Raw genomic sequence first — 20,749 nt, 5'->3', positions numbered from 1 at the left:
ACTTATTAAAATGTAGATTACTGGGGATCACCGGGGCCAGAGGCCCTCAGCTTCCCTGGCTGCTTCCTGATTGGCAATAATTCAGCAGTGCTACAGCCGCAGATACTCTTGAGGCCCGGGAAAGGATAAGCTGCCTGTCATTATACAAATTAGATTAGGCCCAGAGATGGAGATTTTTGCATCAGCAGCCCCGAAGTGAGGGGAAAAGAGTACATCTCTTTTCTGACTTTTGGGCTGGGTATTTGTAAAAATTGAAAGCTTCAGGGGGAAAAAAAAAAAAAAAAAAAAAAAAGAAATGTCTGGCCAAGGCCCAGCTTTCTTTTAATTTGGGAATATTGTATCACGCAAAGAGGAGGCTTAGAACAAATGAAGCTGGCTGGCTAGGGAACACTGTTTTGTAGGCATTTTGATTTGGGGAATGTTCTGCTTGTTAATGGTTGCCTTCTCATTTTTAGATGATACAAAGTTTTGGTTTGGTTTGTTTTTGTTTTTTTTTTTTAAATCCAAGCAGTGGGCTGCCTTTGTCCCATTCTGTATGCATTAGCACCTCCACCAGGGGGCAGGAAATCACATTTGATTCCCTGCCAGCTACTCCTGATGAAAAAGTTCAGTGAGACACAAGAATGGAATGCAAGCTAGATTTGGATTTCAAATATTTAACCTTTTTATCCCTTATTATTTGAAAAGCTGGTTCTCTATGTAAAAATTAATATAAGGTTATCATTTTATTTATCATGGACACTGTAGTTAAATAACGCACCTTAAGCAGATAAGCTAGTTTCTTTAAAATGAAACCTTTCTTTTAAATATTTTTCTTGTTTTCTCCTAAAAACAGAACTTCAGAAACAGTGATCCTTCACACTGATTAACAATGAATTTTACCTAAAAAGACCTTTGCCACATCAAGATACAAATGTGAAATATTTCAACGGCATACAAACATGAAGCTTTAAGAAGTGCTTTTTAAAAATCATTGTAGTTGTTAGCACAACTTTTATTATCATGAATGTATCGTAAAACAAATACATTCATGTAGTACCTAAATAGTAAATTAGACATGCTTGAATATCAACTTCACATCTTTGTACGTGTCTTCTGCAAGTAGAAATCTTTGGGAAGAGATGGCAAGCATCAGAACTTTAAGCTTATTAAAAAGTGCATCAACCCGGGGCACCTGGGTGGCTCAATTGGTTAAGCGTCTGACTCTCGATTTCAGCTCCAGTCATGATCTCATGGTTTCTGAGTTCAAGCCCCACGACGGGCTCTGTGCTGATGGTGCAGAGCCTGCTTGGGATTCTCTCTCTCCTCTCTCTCTGCCCCTACCTGGCTCACATGTACTCCCTTTCTCAAAATAAGTAAATAAGTAAACTTTTTTTTAAAAAGTGCATCACCCCTTCATAAACGAAAAATAAAAAAACAAATGCAATTTAGTTTTTATATCAGATTTTCTATCAGTTTACTTTTTTTTAATACCGATTTTTAAAATTTTTATGTCAGAAAAGATTTATTTTCTCACTTGTGGACAATGCATGGGATAAGTCATATATAGGTATATCGGTATAAAAGTGATGGTGGTGATGTAATCAGAAGTGGATGTGGCAGTATTTTGTCATCACAGTGGAATGCATTCACCAAAAAAAAAATTTTTTTTTCCATTAGCATTCTAAAGTACTGTTACTAGGCGGTCCCTTTGAGAAGCCCCTCTGTAGACTGTATTGTTAGCAAGGCATTCTGTGTTCTAACAAGGCAAGTTTGGTGGGTCCCATTTCTGATACCAGAACATTAGGAGTCAGGATTAAGGACAGCCTCTCCAGCTAACTATAGCACATGACGGAACAGGACGGCCACATTTATCTACCAATGGGGCTCCCCCGTGCCGCAAGCCTGCCCCAAACCTGGGAATATAATGATTTCCAAAAATGTTTAAGCGTAGGTGACGGGACTTTGAACTTTAATTTTTGTGTCGATTCTAGAGGTCAAGTTTGGATTTGAATAGAAATTTCATTTCTATTTTGTTACCAGTTTCAGTTGTTAAGAAAAAGTTATGTTGAATTCCTGTTTCAGGATGGTAGAACTGAAGGAAGAAGGGGGAAAGGTAAATCATTGAATAGTTAATGGTCTATTTGATTGTAGACATAGTACATCTAGCTACCCATATACATACACACACACACACACATACATACGTATATATATATATACATATATACATACGTATACATACATACATACATACATATACATATATATGTGTGTGTGTGTGTGTGTGTGTGTGTGTGTGTGTATAACATAAGCAGCAATTCCGTGTAGGTCCTATTTACTTTTTTTTTTCTTTTAGCTCTCAGATTGTTTAGTTATAGGTTAAAGCCCAGCATGTAGTACCTAATTTACCCAGGTGCACTGGGTTTTTAAAAAAGAAAGCAAGAGGTGGAGAAGTAGGCATTCAAAGGCTATGAAAATATATGAAAGGGAGATACTTTACTTAAAACTTGATCCGTTGAGGTGACATTACATCTGAGGTTTTTCTCTGGCGTTGTAATATTTTCATAAGAGCTAAACTTTTTAAAAGCTAAAGCGTCGAAGGACATTCCTCTCACGGAACCCGTGGTGTGCCGAAAATCCAATACATTCATGGCCGAATGACTAATCAAGCCATTTATGTGCCCACATGTCCGAGTCCAAGGGTGAGCCAGTCTGCAGCAAAACTTGGGTCGCTGACTTTTTTTTTTCTCTGTTTAATTAAAAGCATGAGCCCTACTGAGTCAAAGGAAGTTTTCTTAATGAAGCTTCTCTTGTATATGCTCAGAGAGTACTTTCATGCGAGGGCAGCAGCAAATTGTATTTCTGGGGCTCATATTTTTTAAATATACCCCCAATTGGAATTTTCTCACTGTTTTAAGGGGTAGCTTTTGCACACACCCAGGTGAAGTAAAGGAATTTGTAAAGAGCATATTTTACATGCATGAATTTCAAAGATGGGGTACGGAGGGAGGGAGGAGATTTCACCTTGCAGAATCTCTGGTGGGACAGTGTGTGTGAGGAAGGAACCGGAACAAGTAAGCCAGGATAGAGAGACTGTGGGAAAAGCAGAAAGGGGCCCTGAAGCCATAGGAGGAGACTCGTGAAAGTTGTTTTTGTTTTTGTTTTGTTTTTTTAGTGTTATTTAATTTATTTTGAGAGAGAGAGAGACACACCCAGAGCATAAGCGAGGAAGGGGTGGAGAGAGGAGACACAGAATCCGAAGCAGGCTCCAGGCTCCGAGCTGTCAGCACAGAGCCCAACACGGGGCTCAAACTCGTGAACTGTGAGATCATGACCTGAGCCAGAGTCGGACGTTTATCCGACTGAGCCACGCAGGTGCCCCTCGTGAAAGTTCTGTGTGCTGTGACATCGGTACTGGACAGAGTCCCCCTTCCCATTGGTGACACTTCTGTTTACTACCTGCAGCGCATGGACATGGACCGACGGAGGGAAGATGCCAGGAACCCAAAGCGTAAGCCCCGCTTGATGGAGGAAGATGAGCTGCCCTCCTGGATTATTAAGGATGATGCCGAAGTTGAACGGCTCACATGTGAGGAAGAGGAGGAGAAAATATTTGGTAGGGGTTCTCGCCAGCGCCGGGACGTGGACTACAGCGACGCCCTCACGGAGAAGCAGTGGCTGAGGGTAGGTGTGGCTTTCTTACCTGTTCTTGCCAGGTGGATGCTCTCGTTGGCTTGAGAAATCGGGGACCCAGGGACGAGTTGCCAGTGAAAGCAGAGCATAGGGCAAGTCGTTCTGCTGTTGCCTTGGACGCTTTACATTTCAAGGCAGTGCCTGGAAACATGATGAAGAATGTTTCGCTAGAGCCGAATTGGCCATTGGAAGCAATGAGACCCGCTAATGTTTTATGGCCAATTGCCCGGCCAAGCCTCACTCTCGGAGTTAGAATCAAAATGTGGAAAGGGGCCTTAGAGATCTTTTAATTGTTCCCCCTCAATTTCATGGTCTTTAATCCGAGTTTTACTTTTCCAAGGTCTGCAGAGTCAGTCCAGAGACAGTGGCATTTTCTAACCGTGTTGTTAATTTCCCAGACCCAAAGAAATTCGAGCTGGGAGGTGTCTTTGGAGTCTCTTGGTTTTACAAAGCAGTTGTTGTGGCCCAAAGAACTTAGAGCTGGAAGGTCTCTTGGTATTCTCTTGGTTTTATAGACAAAGTGGTTGTGGCCCAGAGAGGTTCAGTGACCATACAGGATCACACAGCTGGCTAGAAATAAGAATCTGTGAGTGCTGAAGCATTGACGTGCTCAGTTTCGGCTAATCTGATCTGTCCCGTCGCAAACACAGACTCAGGGTCACTGATGTTTGGAAGTGTTATTCTGTCGTTTGGGGCTCTCTCCGCCCCACTTTGGAAAATGTTGATTTCTCATTTTGGCTAGGGAAGGAAATCTCAGAATGTTGCCTGGGGAGCAGAGAAATACCACAGTGCACCTAGGAATGACATGGTGCGAATGCCAAGGCCGGTGGGAATCTTCCGTTTGAAGGTTTAGCCCTGCTTTCTGTCACAGGGAGCAGACTCAGTACCTGCCTTGACAACAAACTGGGATCCACGTTCCAGGCAGGACCAGTAAATGTGGGCTGGAAAGAGCCAGCACAGTTGGGCGAAAACCAAACAAAATAGAAGCTGTTGTTGTGAGTTGTTCATTTTATCGAAAGGGAATGCAGTTCCCAAGCTTTGTAAAACATGGCTTTTAGGACCCAGGACATAAGTAAGGTAGGTGGGTAGAAAGGCGATTGGGAAGTATTTTGAGATTGGATATCAAAGGCAGACAGGTCTTGTCACCACTTGAGATGTGATTTACTCAGGATGCTGTACGATGAGAGAGACGTGACCTGAATTTTGAAAGGACTGGAAAAGAAAGAGACTAAGAAGGCACTGCTCATATTTATGGTTGAATGATGGCGTATGAAATGTCACTTCCTGTGTGGCTGTTTTACTGTCATATCCGAACATTCCAGTGGCCCCGGAACATGGCTTTATGGGTTTCTTTTGTTTCGCCGTTGTGAGGCGGGAGCTGTTTAATTAAGATCCATTCTATAATGTGAAGAGTTCTGTGTTTGTTTAACAATCATTTCTGAGCTCAGGAAAATTCTCTTCTCTTTCCCTTTTATTTAAGCACTAAATTAAGTATCTGGAGTCCTGTTACAGGAGATGAGATAACGGCCCAGGCCAACACTGAAAGTCATTCTTTATATGTAGAATCTCGAGATGTGACAAGCAAAATAACCTTGCTTATTGGGGCAAGAATGTAGCCGAACTTACCATTTTTTAAAATAATCATTGGCCGGGGGCACATGGGTGGTTCCGTCTGTTGAGTGTCCTACTCTTGATTTTGGCTCAGGTCATGATCCCAGTGTCGTGAGAATGAACCCCGTTGCCAGCTCCATGCTGAGTGTGGAACCTGCTTAAGATTCTCTCTCTCTCTCTCTCTCTCTCTCTCACTCACTCAAATAAATAAATAAATAAATAAATAAATAAAATAATCATTTGGAAATGCTCTTACAAAAAGATAACATTGTGGATCTTAGGAAGTTTTCAAGTTTAGAAGACCCCATTTTTTCTTTTTCATTCCGTTTATATCACTAATGAATAACACAGTGCCGAGCGCATAGTAGAAACTCAGAAAGGGTTATGAAATGAAATTATAACTCTGTATGCAGAAAGTGGAAATTGACTCATTTACTGTGATGTTAGAATAGTATTTCTCTTTCTGGTGCTCCGGTAGACTTTCTTTGACCTATAACATAGACGTCTAAAAGTGGAAAACTAGTTTGCTTTTCAAAACTACACTGTGAAATTCACGTTTATGATGCTCAGGCCGAGGTGTCTTGCGAGATAAAAAGTCACCCAGGAAAGACAAAAGTGCTCTCCGCACAGCTGTGTTGTAATATGTCTTTGTGTGAACCATTCTTCTGAAAGTCGTATGTCCATAATTGGTGGTAGGAGCTAGTAACTTGCTGTCAGCCAGCACACGCAATTCACGCGGCGTTGTCCCACGGCCTCCGCATTCGAAACAGATACTTCCTGTTCTCTGTTTTCTTGGTCCCCAGCAGCAATCCTGGTTAGTATCAGCCTACTAAGTTCTTCCGATAATAACATCATATTCAAGGGGTTTTCCTGAGCCTCGTCGTGAAGGGATGTTCTCTACTGGCTTAGGATCGAACGCACTGAATGGTCCCATCCCAGCCAACACAGCCTTGAAAGGGAATGTGGCAAAGACCGTCGTGTAAGCAACGCTGAAACAGGGCTAAAATAATTCTTCTTTCTTCTGGCAATGTTGTACAAAGCCTGCTTGGCAGAGGCACCGGAGATACGTAGATCCCAGAGCTGGAAGGCCGCTGAATGGAGCAGCTACCCATCCCGTGCTGGGACCGCATTCTCCGCCGTCCCTGTGCCAGGAGGCTGGCCACCCCTCAAGGAATCGCTCTGCCTTTTTGTCTGCGTAGTGCCTCCAATTCGTGGTCAACCCCGATTGTTAGCTCTTCCCCTCTCTTTGAACAGAATCCTCTTTCCTTGTAGCTGCTTCTCACCGGCTTTGATTCTGTCTCCTCAGTCTGGAATGAACTGTCCCAACGTCCGCCCCTGTCCTTTCTTCGGAAGCTTTCCAATCCCTCAGGGCCCAGCTCCCCTGGCCACCATATCTGTGGCGCCTTCGCAAATGAACTTTCCCCTGTGCTGTCACATGCCTTTGCCTGTTCTTTCGTCCCAGTTGCAGTCCAGTTTCCTTGCGTTCTTGCTAGCTGCCGACGTGCCTGCTCGGCTCCTAGTGGGTAAGGTGGATCTTGCTACAACGTAGGAGCTCCACGTGCAAATAGTAAGCGCCCGTGGAGTGCCACCTTGAATCAGCACCAGATTGATGTGCAAGAATAGAGCCTAAGGTCATGCTCACTCACCACCCCGCATTCATGGGCCTGTCCAGAAAACTAAGTAGGATGTTATCCCCTCACATAAAAGCCCGAGGTGAGCCCGGGCTTGTTCAAGGATCTAGGCTGACCGAGCGTTCCGGCAGCTTGTTCATCTGCACCCCAGTGAGCTGGAAGTGGGGGAGACAGCACAGAGTGGTGGGTGTGGGGTTCAGTCGGGCCAGGCCTGAATCCATTTCTGGTCGGATTCCGTCGGCGGGAGGTCGGTGGTGTGGCCGCACCAGCTCCGAGGGAGACTGGGAAATGTGGCCTGGCCGCCAGCCCAGGAAAATAAGATTTTGGTGACTAGCTAGCAGTCTCTGCCTCAGAACACTTAGGTTAAATTTAAGTGATATGGCCACTTTCTTTGAAAATTTTATTACGGTTTTATCACAAACAGGTTTTATTTTATAATCATATTATGCTAAAAATTCCCACAGTGACCTTTAGACAATCTGTTTAGTTGGAAGGCTTTTAAATTTTTCTGTATCCATAATGTTGCTTTAAATGAGAAGGTTCACAATTTCAAACACAGCTCAATTAAAAAAAGAAACAAACGTTTTTGTAAAGTTGTTCTGAAATCCCTATTTCCATTGAGGGAGACTTAGATTTCCTTGGGGGTTTAGCCAATCTCGAGTTAACTCATCTTTTTGGGGTAGTCAGGTCAACAGGCATGTACCCCATGGGCTGTTTCTCTCCTCTTCCTGGGGGCTGCTGTCCCACGTACCTTCTCAAGTGGCATCTGGAAAAAGGCAGAAGTGGGTGTTTCATCATGGCCTTGGGGGCCGGTGCCCCGGTTCTGTCTGCCGGGGTCAGTGCCGGGCTGCCGGGCCGCCCCATCCCTCGACGCCCTTATGTGCCCTTGGTTCCCATCTCATCCTCTGGGAGATTGCCATGATCTGTGCTGTTGAAGTCTGGGGTCCTGACTCCATTCCCAGCTCCTGCACTCTGAAGTCTCATGAGGACCCCAGCCCCTCTGGTGTTGCCAGAGTGCCCCTCAGCTCTTTCGTGCCCAGCTTGAGAATCGCCAAAGTCTTGGCTGCTTTCTTCGCGCCGTGCTAGAACAGGGAGACAGTCTAGCCCCATTTCTCAACAATGACACAGTCACTTCCAAAGGGTTGTCAAGACTGAAGCTTCTAGAATCTGATGGGTGGGTGGGTGAGGGAGCTTTTCAAAATAAGCGAGACAATTGGGACACCGGGGTGGCTCAGTCAGTTGAGCATCCGATGTCGACTCAGGTCATGATCTCATGATTCATGGGTTCGAGCCCTGCATCAAGCTCTGTGCTGACAGCTTGGAGCCTGCTTTGGATTCTGTGTCTCCCTCTCTCTCTGCCCCTCCCCTGCTGCTCGCTCTCTCTCTCTCTCTCTCTCTCAATTTAAAAAAAAAAAAAAAACAGTAAAAAAATAATAATGAATTAAAAAAAAATACAACAAGTGAGACAAAAACATGTCACTTGTGCATATTGAATCTGACCCTGTGAACACCTAGTGAGGGACCCTCCCAGAGCCTCAGAAGGAGCTTGTGAGGCGAGCATCCTCAAGTGTGCGCTATATTAGCATCACAGAAAAATCTGGCACTTTTAGGACCTCATTCCTTGTGCCCCTTGCACCCATCGCACAGGCACACCAAGTTTGGACCCTTGCGGGTGAGTATTCCATTTCAACCCCAACCGGGTTCATGTCTGGAACCAACTACCCAGCATTGGCACAGACCCCACAAGCTAAAGGGCTCAGCCCCCAACAAGACAGTGCCTCCTTCCCCCAGCAGCCACATTTTTGGGGGGGGGCCCAGGCCACCTGCACTTCCTTCTGACTGACCGTCTATAACTTCAGGGGTTCTCATGACCCCCGCTGGTTCAGTAATTTGCTCTGATGATTAACGGAACTCAGAAAAGCACTACTTTGTGATTAGTTTTGTTACGGAAGCCCCACGTCAGAAGGACCAGCGAATCCAGCAAATGAAGAGACACATTGGATGAGGTCTGAGAAGGGGACACCGAGTTCCCCTGCCCTCTCCTCTTTGGATCAGGACACATCGCCCGTCTGGCACATCAGTGCGTTCACCAACCTGGAAGCTCCACTGAGCTGCAGGGTCCAGAGTTTTTGTCGGGGGCTCATTACTACACAGGCACGAATAATTAAAATCATCAGCTGGGTGATTGGACTCCCTCTCCGGTCCCCCACCCCTCCCAGGCTGGGCCCGCTCAACAGCCCCACCATCTAATCGGGTGGTTGGTCCTTCTGGTGACAGCCCCCATCCAGAAGCCCTCTGGGGGCCCTCCCTGGGTCACCTCATTAGCATAACAAAGGCACCACTGCCACTCAGGAAATTCCAAGGGTTTTAAAAGCTCTATGCCAGCAACCCAGGACAAAGACCAGATAAATTATTATACAACAGGTGGCAATATCCTCAGGCCTGACCTTTTGCCTCTCTTCCTCTTTACTCCCTCTGTGGCCAAGAAAGAAGGCACTGTGCCCTGCCTTCCTGCCCTATATGTAGCAACTTCGCATCCACATGTGGCCCGGCCCGGGGTTCAACACTACGACTCCTGGCAGTTCTGCAGATCCCTGTCCACAAGGGTAGCTCTTGGTTGCAAAGAGCCTTTGGAACTGAGGAAACCCTCCCTTCCCTCAACAAATCCTGATTTAGTCCGCCGTTCTGATGGTGGGCTCACAAATCCATTTTTGGAAGTCACTGGTTATCATTTGGGTTTTGTTTTTCTTTGTGTACCAACTTTTCCCTAATCCTTCCGAAGACAGTGGGTGACTCCCCTCAACAGGGAATGGTGCCTTTCGAAGGCGTAAAAGAGAATATGAACGTGGGTTTAAAAACACTATCTCCATTAGCATTTTACAGCTTTTCCCGTGGTGTACCCCAGGTGAAAACACTGTGACACCACGTACTGTGTGTGTATGTGTGCGTGTGTGTGTTTGCGCATACACAATGACCGGCTCGTGTTGATGACTTCTTGGAAAAAATACCTTTGTTTCTTTCTGTGTGAGAGCGGGCATCCCATCGGCCTAAACGGGCAGATGTCCCTGATGAGCTCAGGGGGACAGGTTTTTCAGTTCACCTCCTGCCGTGTGTGCCCTGTCTGGGACATCTCTAGTTGCCGTAGTCATTCTTGAGGCGGGAGGTCAGTAAAACTGGGGTGATTGCAAAGCTAAAAGCTGGACTGAGGGTGAATTCTGGAGCCCTTGGTTTTTCCCATTCTTCCTGAACCTTTGGTCCCTCCACCAACTTCAGAACCCTTCCCTTCCTTAAAACATTTAGTGACACCCCAGAATTTATTTAATTGCCGAGTGAGTGATTTATACCCTACAGCACTTGAAGATAATTGGAATGCGAACTAAATTATGTGCTCTGTATACTATTTAATTGCCAGCCGGGTAGAGGGAACAAACTTTGAAGAGTATGCTTTTGTTTCACAATGGATGTGATGTCTCTAAACTGTGATTTGGAAAGGTCCTTCTTAATTGCTGGTGGCTGTCTGTGTGGTCCACATGTATGAGTATGAAGATGCTTGTTTTTTTGCGTTTTGTTTGTTTGTTTGTTGTTTGTTTTGGCCTGCTGTATAAGCTTCTGGTGATGAAGGAAGGTACCTCTGTGTTTTTGCAATGCCCTGTTAGTTGGGGGCCCCTAACGATGTTACGTGAATGATAGCAGTAAAACCCACTTTCTCACATCTTTGAATCTAAGGATAGATTCAGCTATTTTTAGAAGTGTTAGGGTTTCGAGAGGGACCTCCAGGAAGGGCAGCACAGAGAAAACCCTCTTTTTCCTCAACTAGTCTGTCACCAGCTAAAAGCTCAAGCCTCCCCATGATTTCTGTGCTTCATGGTCCTGTCTCCTGACCACACTGAAAGGAAGATTGTTGGGGTTTCTCCTTCCCGCAGCTCAAAGTGGAGAAAACAGTAACAAAGTCTTAAAATATACAGTAGTAGGGGGCAATCAGGAAGTAAAATGAGACCCTTCTCAAGGGAATGTACCTGTGTGCCTTATAAAGCTATGAAACACCAGGTTGCAAATACACGCTAAGATCCCTTGAGTGGCTTTCCATCACCAACGGCCTGTGCCAAACCCTACCTGGGAAGGAGGCAGAGAAATCCATGGAGAGGTGGTCACAAAGGACTGGAAAAGGTACCAAGAAGGTTTAAAGAGATTGGTATTTCAAATAATATATTTGAAATTCTATTGAAATACACAGTGAAAAATAGCGAAATTATCTTCTCACCTATCCAAAGAGGTGGTTTCTCTCTAGAAACCTTTGAAACAGGATAAAGTGTCTTGCATTTGGGCTGGATTAAAAGTACAATCCAGCCTGAAATCAGAGACAGGGGCTGAAAAATCCTAGTTGTAATCACAGTCAAGAGCATCTGTGATTCTGGGAGATGTACTTTTTCCTAAAATATCTTATACTGACAAGGTTTTCTCTGTGTGCTTGTTTTTGATTTTTTGGATTCTTCGTTGAAAGTGTAACGTGCCCGATGCCTTTAATCTGTTCCTGCTTCTCTTTTGTTTTGTCACTTTGGGCAATCTTTGTTTTTTTGCTATAAGATATAAAAATTGATATTTCTTTTCCTTTTTCAAATGGCATTTTTAGCTTCTAAAATTGGGTCGTCAGATCTACTGGGGCAAAATTTCTAGCAAGCTGCATTTCCGCTTTTATACACAAGGGAGAGCTAAGGCCCTAGAAAATAGATTTGGGTTTTGCCAAATTTCACGCTCTGCCGTACCTTAGGAAGGAAGTCCTGAACTGATTAATGGCAAGAATTTGAATTGTTTGGGGAAATATTTGACAATAGTAAAAGCATTTCGGTCACTTTTCTACACTTTTTATTTTACTCTTAAATCCACTGGCTAGATTATTTTCACAGCCGTTGGACCTCAGTATGTTGTTCCCTTTTGTCAAAATTCAGTAGAAGAAATAGCCCTCAAAGGACCAACTAGAATAAATATTACAGGTGGAGAAGCAAGAGAGACTTGTGTTGCTCAGTTTTTGAAACTGTGATGCGTGGAATTTCTGGTTTCAAGTTTTAACCTTTGAAACAGGGATTGGGCTCTGAAGCAGAGCTCAGGCATGGAAAGTAACCATGAGAAATGGGATGGGGCTTACTGATATTAACAAGCCCCAATGAGTTCGTCTTATCTTTACCGTGGAGCCAACTCCTGCAGACAAATAGATGGTTTTAGATATACGCCTGCTTTTTTTGAATCAAGATTTGGTGTCTGTCGTACACTCTTTTTTACTTCTTTTTTTTTTCGATCAGTAAAGCTGCACAAAGATCTTCTTGAAAGAATTTTTGTCTTTGACAAGTAAAAGTATATATATCTAAGGTGTGAGATGTGATGTTTTGATACAGGTATAGGTTTTGAAATGACGTCATTCATGGGGTGGAGGTGGGGGAGGGTATCCGGAGGTTAGAGACAGGGCTGATAACTTTACCGTCACTGTGCCTCTGTCTGGGTGGGTGTCACAGCTGTCCCTTTTGGTGGCTGTCTACCTGGGGAGTTTAGGATGGTGGTCAACAACATAAGCCTTGGAGGGATGCCTCGGTGGCTCAGTCGGTTTGGTGTGTGACTTCGGCTCAAGTCATGATCTCACAGATATGGGTTCGAGACCCACACCAGGCTTTGTGCTGACAGCTCAGAGCCTGGAACCTGCTTCAGATTCTGTGTCTCCCTCTCTTCTCTGCCTCTCCCCAGCTTGCACTCTGTCTGTCTCTCTCTTTCAAATATAAATAAACATTAAAAAAAATTTTTTTTTAAAGTAAGCCTTGAAATATGATGGGCCAGGGTTCAAATCCCAGCTCCATTGATTGGTAATTAGCCTGTGACCCGGGGTGCCTAGTGTAACCTCTCGTAGCTTTGCTATAAAACGAGGAAAATAATCGCATGTTCTTCATAGGGTTTTCCGAGGTTTCAATGCATAACATAGAGAACCTGGTTCATATAAGAAGGATTCCAAAAACAAATAAGCTATTATGAAAAAGTATTCACTAATTTCAGAGTAAACCTGATAGGTAATAGTAAAAGAGGAAACAAAAATACTTCTGTTGCGTATCTTGAATACACGGTTTGGGGTGCCAGGAGAAAGGGAAAGGGGGTGCGTAGAGATGTCCCTATGCCCACTCAATGGAATTAAGGAGGACAGAATGTTTACTTGCTGAATATGTTGTGTGATTGGCCTACAGGCTTGTTCACCTCAAGCCCACCACTCTATACACACTCAGCTATCAACTGTCTGTTCCACGGTTTTCTCCCTAACCCTCTGTGCATGTGGGAAGAGAGCACTGGGGCCAGCTGTCAGGAACTGGGCCTGTGGGGTCCTGGCCCCGCCACCAGCCAGCTGTGGTGATCTCGGGCCTCCAGGGTTGAGTTAGTTGCATTGTGTTTGATTCGCAGGGTCCCTTCCACAACCTTCCAAATCCCATGAAGCTGGTTTGCCTTTTACTTTGTACTCTGGTTTTGATAACGATCATCCTCTGCTTTTCCTATTAGCGGGTCCACGCGTGGAGGCTGTTTCAAAGCAAATTCAACTCGACGCCCATTTATTGAACGTTGAGTAGGTTGAACTGCACTGGCTTGGAGCGGGGAAAGCAGCATTAATCGTCAAGTTTCTGTTCCTTACTGTCGGAGCAGTGCCCGCCTTATTAGTGCAATTAAGAGCCAGATTTGAGAGATGCTATTAGAGATAATAGTGCACACTTAGCCACCTTAAAGAGCTTGTCAAGAGCAGGTCTCCAAGTGTACACAGATGGGAATTAATAGAGATTAAAATAGATTGTGAGATGCTCTAACTTGTGGGGCTTTTAACTGTTCCAGAAATGAGCAGAGTTTAGGCAACATGCACTCTACTTTATGCTAGAGTTTTAGTGTCCTGCCTCTGGGGACGTGATTTCTGATTTTCCCTCCCCCACGCCTAAGAAAACTTCCACAGGAGGGAAGGGCAGCTCCTTCTCGGACTGTGCCCTCCACTCAAGGAGGGCAACAGAGGTCACCTCATGGCTGTCCCCGGGAGACCCGAGCCTCTCTGACAGCCACGCCTATGCTCCTGGGGTTTCTACCGACCCTGCTTGGCCCCCAGTGGAGGTGAAATACAGCACAGCACATCCTCCACCTTTGAGCAGAGAAAAGGAGGTGGAGGTGCAGGGGGTTAGGTGCTGGGGCCTGTGACATTTGCAGACTCCTGGAATTTTGGAGGATGGCATTTCCTCTTTGTTCACAACAGTTCAGGTGGCTACCCAGAGAGGTCAGAGGGTACTTTCCACAACAAATACCAACTCCCATAACCCCCTACCTGCTACCCCTACTCCAGCTCCCCCAACCTGCCACATAAGACACTCCAGTCTCCTACTGCAAGTGCAGTTAAACTCAAAACACTTCAGCATAGTCTGGGAGGCGTGGCCATCTGGCCGCTGCCTGGCCTTTGAACCTGGTCTTCTCCCCTAGCCCTCAGGAAGGCTTTCACACCAGGCTGTCTTTCAGGTCCTGTGTACTTCCAGGAAGGCTCCTTCCCAGATGGCTATCTCCTTGCCCTGATGGTCTCTTTCCAGAGACATCCCTCCCGACCACCCCAGCTGAAATAGCCTCACCCTGCCGGGATCTGTCATGTGACCTAGGCTAGTTTTCTTCATGCCATCATGCCAAGGTTATCTTATTGTCTCTTTCCACTGGCATTCAGCTCCAGGAAAGCCGGTGCGCTCCCCTGTCTGGTCCACTGCCCTATGCCAGCATCTGAGCACTTCACCCATAGCACTCAGCAAATACTTGTGACTGCGTGAGTGGGCCAGCCAGAAATGTGGGCTGGGGGAGATTTGGTTGCAGTCTGTGTCGTTTCGGCACACTCTGTGAATCCTGCGTTGTGTTTTTCTTTTGACTGATGTGGGTCAAGGTAGACATTGTTGGCGTTCTTTCCCATTAGGGTCCAGTGATCTGTGTCTCCTTGGAAAATTTTCTCACTTAAAAGAATTCTAAAGGCATGCAGTTTTGACCTAAGTGCTCCTGAGTTCCTCAAGAATTTGAAGGCTCTGTTCTAATTTCAGAGCACATTGATGAAGATCACTTAACTATGCCTACATAAGTACAGCCATTGCTTCAACCCAGCTATTCCTTGGAAATTGCCAGAGATTTCGCAACAGCCGTTTTCCAGCTTGAACTGTTTTCTTTCTTTTTCGGTGAAAACCAGATTAGCACATCTAATCTAACTCGAAATGAAAAGGCAAAAAGAAAGCACTAGGGGCACCGGGTGGCTCAGTCGGTTACACGTCCGACTTCAGCTCAGGTCATGATCTAGTGGTCACTGAGTTCGAGCCCCACATCGGGCTCTGAGCTGACAGCTCTGAGCCTGGAGCCTGCCTCAGATTCTGTGTCTCCCTCTCTCTGCAACTCCCCTGCTCGTGCACTGTCTTTCAAAAAGGAATAAACGTTAAAAGAAAATTTTTTTTAAAAAAGGCACTAAATTAATTGGGTTTTCATTTTTAGTGTTGTACAAGAAAGCCCCCAAAAGAGAATGTGCATTTTAAGCCTAAGTCCGTGGACTTTTGCACGGCTTCCTTTCTTGTTTTCTATTGGAGAATGTGGGATTGTCAGAATCGTGAAAAATTGTAGATGGGACCATGAAACTTTGCTCCAGGCAAAGCTTAGTCTGCCACTCCTACTGAAATACAATATTTAAGGTCACTCTGCTCATAGTCCTTTGTAGAAAGCATAATCCTAACGCAGGAAGTTATTTTCGTAAAATGTCCCTCCCTTGTACCTTCAGTAGAATATTTTCTAAAGATTATTTAAAATGATATCCTCAAGGGGCACCTGGGTGTCTCAGTTGGGTAAGCATCTGACTTCGGCTCAGGTCATGATCTCACACTTCATGAGTTCGAGCCCCATGTCAGGCTCTGTGCTGACAGCTTAGAGCCTGGAGTCTTCTTAGGATTCTGTGTTTCCCTCTCTCTCTCTGGCCCTGCCCCGCTCGTTTCGTTCTCTCTCTCTCTCTCTCTTAAAAATAAATAAACATTAAAAAAATTTAAAAATATAATAAAATAAAATGATAGCCTCAAAACTTGATCGAGGCTGCCAGTGGTCCTCTTTTCCAAGTTGCCTCTGATAACTTAGTGGAAAGAACGGGGGTTCCAGATCTGCCGTTGTTTTGCTATATGACATCTTGGAGGCGTCATTTCACCTCCCCAGGAGGGATGAGGAAGAGTCCATGCCCCATCTTTCCTGCCCTGTCCTTATGTGACTCTGCCTTTGGTGGCCCTGGAGAGAACCACGTGGATTTACCCTGGTCTGGCTCCAGCTCTGAGACTCTGCTCTCAGGGATTCAAACCGGGGGCACTGGGGAGAGGTTTCCTGTCATTCTCAGGAAGGCTTTCTCTTGAAAATGCAGGTTTGACACAGGGTCCTGTTGCATATTAGTAGACTCAGTACATACATGATCCAGTGTTTGGGACGGTCTGGTTGTCTGTAGCATTTAGAATGGTGAGCTGAGTCTGTGTGCTGATAGGACGGGGCGGATGGGACGCCAGCATAGTGGAGCTCGTGAAGGGACCGTCGTACCCGCCATACGGGATTACCTTTCCCACGCGGGCAGTCGGGGCTTCTGCCATTCTCTACAGACCAAGATCAAGAATTTTTTTGAACCCCTTGCACACTACCGAGTGCTTCACAGCTGCCAAATAGGTTTATTTTGTTCACTGACACATATGAAGCCCCCTCATCCACCCACCCACCCAAATTATCAAGACCAAATCCATTTACACTCATTTTAATAAAAAAAAAAAAATCAGTACTTGGGGCGCCTAGGTGGCTCAGTCCGTTGAGCGGCTGACCTCGGCTCAGGTCATGATCTCGGTGGTGGTGAGTTTGAGCCCCACCTTGGGCTCTCTGCTGCCATCATGGAGCCAGCTTGGGATCCTCTGTGCCACTCTCTCTCTTCACCCCCCCCCCGCTTCCCCTCCCTCTCAAAAATAAATAAAACATTTAAAAAAAATCGGTACACTAATGCCAGGGGATATTACCGGAAGGCATGGGAAGATACCGTGGAGTCCGACAGACTGTAGTGCCCACATTGCAGAGGAATCCCTGACATAAATACATATTCTGCAAGAGAAGTTACCAACCCGGTTTCGGGGTTTTTATTTGCCACCATGTTATCCTGTTAAACGAATCTGGTGATGGACTGTTTGCTTAGTTGTATCTTTCTGCATTTTTTTAATGTTTTTTTTTTTTTAACGTTTTTTTAGAGACAGAGAGAGACAGAGCATGAACAGGGGAGGGGCAGAGAGAGAGGGAGACACAGAATCTGAAACAGGCTCCAGGCTGAGCTGTCAGCACAGAGCCTGATGCGGGGCTCGAATTCACAGACCGCGAGATCATGACCTGAGCCGAAGTCGGATGCTTAACCGACTGAGCCACCCAGGCGCCCCATGTATCTTTCTGCATTTTTATAATCAGCACCCAAACCCTTGGGAGTTTTGTTGTTTTTTTTTTAACCTAAAATTCAAAATAGTGTTTTTGAGAGGCACTTTTTTCCCCGGTCATAAAAGCATAATGAGAAATACAGAAGAGGGAGGTGAGGGAAAGAAAATAGAAGCACCTGTGATCTCACTGACCTTCACGTACCCAGGTTGGAGACAGAGCCAAGTAAAACACGGACGGGGGTTAATTTGGTGCCATTACGTTCCGAATTATTTTTAACCTGTTACGAGGCTGCTCGTTGGCTCTTTTGTAGCAGTTTGAGTAAATCCCAACCCATGAGGCCCATCAAGCCCCAGCCTGTCTTTAGGAATCTTTGCATGTCCTTCCACTCAGTGTTAAGAGCACCCTGTTTTACGGGGCTCCGGGTGCCAAAGGGACTGACATTTTTTTAAGGCCATTACGGGATATGTGGGGGCATGCCTTCCCACACTGGAATAGCAATGTTTGCTTCTCCGTAAACAGGCCTCTTATGTCTCCACTTCAGATTTCACCGGCTGTGGTTTCCTCTTTTCAAAATTGCTTTCACCTCCCTGTGTCATAGAGTCGGTGCTGTTTCGCTACCGCAGAGTGGGCTCGTGTCACCCCATCCCCCAAGACTGATGTGGCTTTGTTGGGGTTTTTTGACATGTAATTGACATAAAAAATACTGTATGCTTTTTAGCTGCCAGGTCTGAATTCTTAGTCCAAATTCCTTCCCATAGACTTTTCAGGACTTTTAGTTCCGACACTACCCTTTCCCCGTTCTCTGTTCCAGACAGTGCTAGGCTGGGTGCTATAAATACACATCACGTTTTAATCTCCTCATAGACTTGGAGTAGCTATTATTTCTCCCATTTTACAGATGAGGAGCTAAGCCTCACAGTGGGGGAGCAGAGTTTTCAGGTAGAGCATTTGGTACCCAGAAGGTGGATTCGTTTGATGAATGCTGGACGTTCAGTTTACTGCCTCTTAAAAGATTTTGAAAATGCACATCAGGGCAAAGCTGCGGGACTATGGGGTTTTGGCAAAAGACAAATCACATCCCAGTTTACAGCCCCTTTGCCCACTGAGCCAACCTCCTCCTGGCTTGTGAAGTCCAGCTGCTTCCTGAAAAGGTGCAGGAGCTCAGGTCAGATCTGCAACAGGTGAGTCTCTAGAGGACCCCGGAGGCAAGTCCTCTCGGGGACTTGTCTTGACTTGCCTTGACATTCAAGACGGCCTTTGAGATGGAATCAATGGAAGACTTGCCCCCACTCCTCAAGAGGGGGCTTCTTTGTCGACCTCCTTCTGCTGAGCGGTGGGACTCCCGCGGGGTTTTGACGGCCTCAGGTCAGCTCCTCTCCCCGCCTTGTTTGCAGGGAGCCTGGGCCTCTCCCCGGCCTCCCTCCTCATCTTGTTGGGTGGGGACACGCACGATGTTCTCCCTTTGAGTTAATGAGGCCTGATCTTCACCTTAACTCCAGGCTGCATTGCATATTCCTTTTTGCCAGTGAGGCTGGATATCTTATTTAGGCCATTTGAGTCTCGAAGCTTCAGAGCAAGACAGGTAAACGCAGTTCAAATAAAGGCAGTTCCAGGGTCCCTGGCTGGCTCAGTCGGAAGAGCATGAGACTCTTGATCTCTGGGTTGTGAGTTGGAGCCCCACATTAGGTATAGAGATGACTGAAAAGAAATAAATGAAATGTAAAAGTAAAACAAAGATTGGGGCGCCTGGGTGGCTCAGTTGGTTAAGCATCCGACTTCGGCTCAGGTCATGATCTTGCGGTTTTGGGGTTCGAGCCCCGCATTGGGCTCTGTGCTGACGGCTCAGAGCCTGGAGCCTGCTTCGGATTCTGTGTGTCTCTCTCTCTCTCTCTGCCCCTCCCCCACTCACCCTCTATCTCTCTCTCTCTCAAAAATACTAAAAAAAATTGTTTTAATAAATATATAAAAGTAAAATAAAGGCACCTTAAAGGAAGTGGGTTGGGGCAGGGCAAACAAAGCCCCCAAAATCTTTTGCCCCATTTGTCTGGCTTATTTTCTTCTTCAATATTTTTTTTTTAATGTTTATTTATCTTTGAGAGAGAGAGGACACACAGGGGATGGGCAGATAGAGAGGGAGGGAGACACAGAATCCAAAGCAGGCTCCAGGCTCTGAGCTGTCAGCACAGAGCCCGACGCGGGGCTTGAACCCACGAACCGTGAGATCATGGCCTGAGCCGAAGTCGGACGCTCAACCGACTGAGCCACCCAGGCACCCCTGGCTTGTTTTTAATTCACTGTATGACTGTGTCGCGTCCCTTGGACAGAAGTCATTTAAGCCAGGCCTTGCAACGTGGTTGGTAAGCCCTGCTATTTTGAGAAAGCAAAAGAATAAAGAATGAAGATTTAATTTTCTTTCAACAAGATTTTTGGATCCCGTTTTTGGGTGAGTAAGGCATCAATCAAAATGCCTTTACGTCTTGATTAAGGCGACCTTTTTTTTTTTTTTTTAATTCCCGAAGAGATTTCCGACTGATAGGCGATTCAGACATATTTGGAGAACAACACTCCTACAAAGCAGAGCTAAACAAACAGTGAACAAAAGTATATGTAACATATTGTAAAAAGTACAAGGGAAGGAAGGGATCAGGTAAGATTTTATGAAGGAGGTGACATTTTAACCATTGCTGCAAAAAGGAGCATGATTTGCGTAGGACTGGGGGATCAGGACGAGGGAGTTCCAGGCTCTGACCCACATTGAGGCGTGGAAATGTGTGGCTCCTTCCACTGTGACTTTGTGTGGTAGGAGCATGGTGTTTTTATAGAGCTAGAAATGGATGAGAAGAGCTGGGGGCATTGCGTGACCCAGGAACCAGGGCTTTACTGGTTTCCATAGAAAGACACCCAGGGTCTGAAATGGGAGAAGCAATGTGCGTTCCTGCTTTTAAGCAGAAAGTAACGGTCCACTTTGTGAAGGATGAACCAGGGCCCAGGAGAGAGGGCAAGGGAAGCCCAGAGGGAGGCCATTATCTCTGACCCTCCCTGTGCAAGAGGAGAATGAACAGAAGGAAATGAGCTCTTTCAGGGGCAGACCACACAGTGACGGGCAGGCCTGGCAGACTGTAAGGAGGGACAGTCATGATTTTAAAGGTTTTGAGGTTGGATAACTGGGGGGGAAATGATGCCGCCCTTTGAAGAGACAGAGAGATCCAGAGAGAAATGTTTGTTCTCTTGGGAGAAGGGCAGTGACGTTTACCCGGGATGTTTGACCAAGATACTGGAAATCACAACTGGTAACTCCAAAGCAAGTCCAGGCTAGAGAGAGAAATGTTTGAAGCCGAGTGCCCGGAGTGAAGTCAGTCAGGGCCGTTTGGATCTCCACAGAAGGT

At 45.8% G+C, this 20,749-nt stretch overlaps 1 protein-coding gene across 5 annotated transcripts in view; it reads left to right on the top strand.

The window, feature by feature from the left end:
• Positions 1-20,749, top strand: part of SMARCA2 (SWI/SNF related, matrix associated, actin dependent regulator of chromatin, subfamily a, member 2) — a 179,787-nt gene that overhangs the window by 107,470 nt on the left and 51,568 nt on the right. For all 5 annotated transcript variants that reach the window (XM_047101568.1, XM_047101535.1, XM_047101561.1 and 2 more), the window contains exon 27: positions 3,448-3,666. In XM_047101568.1, the coding sequence (XP_046957524.1) occupies positions 3,448-3,666 (219 nt within the window). The remainder of the gene's footprint in view (positions 1-3,447; positions 3,667-20,749) is intronic.

This window comes from Lynx rufus, unplaced genomic scaffold, assembly GCF_022079265.1.
Source record: "Lynx rufus isolate CCGP_SWC_20201006 ecotype Redwood Valley unplaced genomic scaffold, mLynRuf1.p SCAF_10, whole genome shotgun sequence".
NCBI classification, from domain to species: Eukaryota; Metazoa; Chordata; class Mammalia; order Carnivora; family Felidae; genus Lynx; species Lynx rufus.
This window is presented reverse-complemented; position numbering and strand designations above follow the sequence as displayed.